The sequence below is a fragment of the Branchiostoma floridae genome, chromosome 6 (genome assembly GCF_000003815.2).
Source record: "Branchiostoma floridae strain S238N-H82 chromosome 6, Bfl_VNyyK, whole genome shotgun sequence".
In the NCBI taxonomy this organism is placed as follows: domain Eukaryota; kingdom Metazoa; phylum Chordata; class Leptocardii; order Amphioxiformes; family Branchiostomatidae; genus Branchiostoma; species Branchiostoma floridae.
Window position 1 is genome coordinate 20,499,686 of NC_049984.1, and position 5,558 is coordinate 20,505,243.

General features: G+C 40.3%; 1 protein-coding gene across 1 annotated transcript in view; it reads left to right on the top strand.

Moving 5' to 3' along the window:
• Positions 1-5,558, top strand: part of LOC118418186 (protein Jumonji-like) — a gene marked incomplete in the record, with an annotated part of 29,586 nt that overhangs the window by 8,338 nt on the left and 15,690 nt on the right. Inside the window, 4 exon segments of the mRNA XM_035824023.1 lie at positions 1,659-1,773; positions 2,411-2,519; positions 3,411-3,593; positions 4,465-4,595. Coding sequence (XP_035679916.1) covers positions 1,659-1,773; positions 2,411-2,519; positions 3,411-3,593; positions 4,465-4,595 — 538 coding nt within the window.

Below are 5,558 nucleotides of genomic sequence, written 5' to 3' on the forward strand. Positions count from 1 at the left end.
TTGATCTAGTACTACAATACCAAATATCCACTGATGACTTTACATGTATATACTAATATACCATAAAACTTACATTTAGTATGATTTCTCCAAGGACACACCGTGTATCTTTACTCTTACCTCCCAAAGAAAAAACATACCTCAAAATAAAGTATCCCCTGGAAAATGACCTAATTGATGCGTAAACTGTACTGCTACTTCTGTTTGAGGGAAAGAAGATGATAAGCAGGTACATTTCTTTTTATTAATTTATGCCATACCAATTAATCATATACATAATGAACAGAATAACTGTAGACATCTTGTTTGTAAAAAAAAAAGTATGAATAATGAATTTATTGTATCCCTATGTTGAAAAATTGGGCATACATATAGTTCCCCGCTTTGACCCCTAACCGGGGACCAAGGATGCTTTCAAATTCAACAAGTGAGAATGTATATGATACTTGAATTTTTTACTTGGAACTTGAAGCAAGTGATCAAGGAAATTATCATTTACATTTGACATACAAAATCCGCAGATAGCTACTAGTACGTAATCATGTTCTTAGACATTATCCCAATTAAAACACAGTTTTAGAGTCCCCCAAACAATCAAAATAGGGTTTTGTCCATAAGCTCCAGTTCCATAGTGCCAAAAGCAAAGTTTTTGTGAGACACTCGGATTTCCAGTTCCCGTGGTTCCACCCACAGTGTAAACAGAGTTCATCTGCAAATTTTTTTTAAAGTAGCTCAGCATCGCAGACCGCACATACCAACTGAAGATGTTACTGATTACATCTTGACGCTAGAAACTGCTTAACTGGGGAAATAGTTTGGTTATTTTTGAAAATGTACCCTTTGAAAATATAAATAGCAGTATAATATGTACACGCGTTTACTTATGGATCGTAATTAGCTACATCTATATGCAATAATTTGTGCTAGTTTTGCTGTGAACATGCATGGAAGTTGCAGCCATTTGTGCTGTTGTTTTAGATTTTGTGACCCTAAAACTCATAAGGCAAGCAAAGTTATACTTGTTTTTATGCCTACCATTTCTTATGTGAACATAACTATTATTCTTATGTCAAGCTGCTGATAGCGCAATGAAACATGGAACCACTCGGTCGGGAAATCGCACCCGGCTGACATGTTCTTTACTGATCAGCGTGTTTGGTTTTCAATCTTAACAGAGACTCAAATATAACACTTGTATTTCAAACGTCAGTGTGGCATCTTATTTTCTCTCAAGAACAACATTTACTTTGTAGCATAGCAAGATCGACTGATATGTTATGAGTACGGCCAATGTCTATGTTATATTGGTGGGGAAAATCCGTGCAGCTTCACCGAAAAATACTGGATTGTGTGCAAAAATCCCAGGGAAATATGGGCAGGAAAACTTAACTTTCAAAATTTAGGGGGATCCCTAGTTAGCAATGCCCCAATTTAAAAAAAAATAAATTAATGTGCTATCCAAAGTAATCTTGTACAGGTACTGGAATTTGAGGCCCATAGTTCATTTGGGAGAGGAGAGGCACTAAAAATTGTCAATGGTCGGTGTGGCCATTTTTTTCAAATTGGGAAAAATAGGACCGGCCGAATCTGAGAAGCAACAAAATTGGTGTGGCCTTGCATGGGTCTTCATTGGTCCAACTTGTGATATGTTGCTGCAGGTGTGACAGCACCCTGGCTACTGGTAGGTATGCTCTTCACTACCTCATGCTGGTCATGTGACTCCCACAAGCTGCCATCTATCGAGTACCTCCACACTGGTGCTGACAAAATATGGTGAGTGCTGTGCAGAACTATGTAACGGCAGGTCACAGTAATTCGTCAGCATTTTAATCCATCACATTTCATAACATGTGTCAGTAAAGATCTAGCACATGTACATGTATGCCAATTCTTTCTAGTGCTTTGCAAAAAAACAATAAGGTTTACAACAAAACCTTGTAACTTTGAGCTCACAAAGTCTTGTTGCAGCAACATGTTAATCTTTGACTTGTCTTCAAGCATTACTCATGTTGTGGGAGGGGGTAGCGGTTGTGATTTTGAGGAATCCTACTTCATAGTCCTCAAATTACATGTTCATCGTCGAAGTGCATAAAGTACAAATCAATAAACTGTCCATAGTTGACAAGCAACATGCCTTGAAGTGTGCCTTTTTTAAGTACAGCACAGCTTTGTTATGCTAATCAGTGGCCTTTCAAACATAAGTAAAGCAGTCAGGGATTTAAGAGCATTTGTTAACCCACCTCATCAGTGTCACACCAACATTGCAGTCTGAAAATGCTCGCAAGACAGATCTCAATGGATCTAATAGCTGTTGTCGATTTGGGATATCTTGTGGGTTATACTAGTTAAACTATCAGCATGCTAATGCTGTGCATGTATCTATCAAAATGTGATGTCATTTCCAACACAGGTACTCAATTCCTCAGAGTGAACATGTCAAGTTTAGGAAGGCCATGCATTCCCTAGTGCCAGATCTATGCAGTGAAGGGCTCTGCTGGCTTGAAAAAGATGCAGCTATGGTAAGTTGAAGTGTATGCATGACATACATTGTACATTGTACATCTCGTTTTGACAGGTGTACATTTACATAATTATGATGTACGTACAAATATTGTAATTTACTATACAAATGTATAAGGCCACACCAATTTTATTTCTTGGTTCTCGGATTTCCCGACCCATTTTTTTCCGATTTGAAAAAAAAAATTTAGTCCCAAGAAAAATATATAGGGTTTGCTATTGCACATACTGCTGATAAACCAATCAGAGTGCTTCTTTGCAGTCACATGATCAGAACAGTGGTATAAAATCAAAGGAAGAGAGTCATTGGATAAATCATGCCATGAAAAGCTGAAAACTTGACTACTTACCTTGTTTTTTGTGTGTTATATAAGTTCACCACAGACTTTTTGCAATTTTTTAAATTTTTTTTCGACCGACCACCCCAATATTTTTCTGAAAAATCCGAGAACCAAGAAATTAAATTGGTGTGGCCTAACAGTATTTGTTTCAATTACATGTACATGTACATGTAATTTGGCTAATGCATGAATCTGTTTCAAACAAAAAATGGGAAAGAAGTAGGATGACCTGGTAGAAAAAAATGAGGGGGATGGTTTAAAGCTGTTATCACACAGGAAACCAACAACATACTTGTACAATATACATGATGATGTTATGGCAGAGATCGGGTGGGGGAGGCTGTAACCAAGAAATGGAGCTGGTCAATTTGTGTCCTTGGCCTGGTAGAGGTCAAGAGGGGTCCTCTATACACATTACCTACATAAATAAGTACATTGTCATAAAAGTCTAAAAAAAGGTAGCAAAAGATCTGCCTGTCAGTGACCATAATGCTGAAACCTGTTCTAATACAATGTAGTAATTGTACAATAATGCTTTGTTGCACACAGGTACCTCCTAGTGCCCTACTAGCAGAGGGTGTGTCCCTTTGTCGAGTGGAACAGAAAAGTGGCCAATACCTGGTGACTTTCTCAGGCTCTTACGTTGCAAACATCTGCTGTGGATACAGTGTCGCTGAAGCTGTGTACTTTGCTACTCTGCAGTGGCTCCCAGTGGGACAAGTTGCAATCCAGGTATATCATTTTAGAAATATGATGTGGAAGATGCATTTATTTCTGCTACCTTTAGCAAGTGTGGAGTTTTTCAGACACCGGACGACCACAGCTGCGTTTCAAAGATGTTTGCAAGAGGGACTTTAAGGCTCCTGATATTGACACAGAACACTGGGAGGACCTTGCAAATGACAGATCCAGCTGGAGATGCACACTGTCCAGGCAGCTAAAATCAGACTGACGCACATGGCAGAAGAAAAGCGGATCCTGTGAAAATAACTCTGCAACAGACCTGATTCAGCCTACAGATGTGCCCTATGTGGCAGAGACTGTCATTCCCGTATAGGACTGTTTGGCCACAGTCGACGCTGTAGGGCTGATATCAATTAGGATTTTACCATGGCATGGTCAATATTGACTGAATGAAGTCATATAGACAAACATGTAAGGAATAGCATTATTCCCGTAACATTCAGTTTTACAGTACAACAAGTCCGGGACACTTGATTGGAGAGTCTGTCTCCATGGCTGATACTCTGTCTGTTGGGTGGCAGGAGATGACGGTGTCGATTGGATGTTAGTGATCTTTAGTGTCAGATTCTCCGGCAGCAGCTGCAGGTGAAGAGAGGATAAGCCGAGCTGTGAGCATGCTTCAGCACAGCTGGGCACAGGACTTAGACTCCCGGATGATTCGCACTACTCTGCACTGGATTCTCTCAGTTTTGTTGGTCAAGCATGTTGTCAGACCAGTTGTTACAGATTTGTATCTCAGACTTCAGATGAAAATCATAGACAACCTTTTATGTTTGTCATAGTAGCATTTGTCAAATGGGAAAACTGAATTCCCGATTGAGTAGAGAGATTCCAATCCATGTCTGTTTTTCTCTGACAGATGTTACGCCAACAGTGCAAGGAGACTCTGTTTTCCATAGAGAAGCTCCTGGTGCTGCTGGGAATGTCTGAGGTGGATCGGGGCAATGCCAAGATTCTATCATGGGTGCTACCAGAGATCATACAAGTCAGGTAAGGAAAATAGTTTTACCCGTTTTAACCTCTACTGCAGGGCTTTAGCCAGCGTCCGTTTTTCCGTCAATTGACGGAAATTTGCTGCGTGTGACGGAAAAAAATTTCAACCATTCCGTCAACCTTGACGGAAAAAAATCGTTGATTGAAGCAAGGAGGCCAAGTTGAAAAGAGGGAAGCTACGGCTTGGGGACGCCCGGACAGCCCATTGTCGGAAAGCCACACACTGTTTGTTTTGCTATTGTCATGATTGTAGACGATTGTGTGTCGGCACCCTTTCGCATACGATAATCTCATTAAAAACCCGTTTTTCAAGGTCTCACTCCTAGAACAGTGCATTCTACGAACTTTGTTGTTTGGAATCTTGACACTCATCAAAACCTAACTTGTACAATAGCGTGCCGGGGCTGGCGGCCGTACAAATTATTTTCGCTCGCCCAGCCGCGCCGCTTGCGACAACGCAAGGTGCCAGTCGCAACTAAAAGAACCGGCACATCATGCTATCCACAAATAGTTTGATCAAAAACATAATCTTTAGGATCTAAAATGTTGCACGGTTCTCTTCAGCGGGAATTTTGTTTTTGTTTTGACGAGAAAACGCTAATTTTGCAGCGACACAGATGAGATACCCACGCCACGGTGTTGTTGGCACACTTCCGGGTTAATTGAACGCCAAAATTCCCCCAAATGCACCATAAATCAGTATATGAATGCATGTTTTCTCAAAATTTTAAGAGTCTTTGAGTAATTGTGTTCCTAATTAGAAAATTGTCGTGTAATAGAAAAATATAGCGTTCTCCTGCCTTTACAAATGTAACATGTTCAAACAAATAAAATATTTGAACGCTGGTGCGCGCGGTGCATCGTGGGTCGGTATCCATAGCTTTACCAATCAGAGCGCGGGATCTGAGGAGACGCCCCTCTAGATGTTACGATCAACCAATCAACAGTGCGTATGAGAAT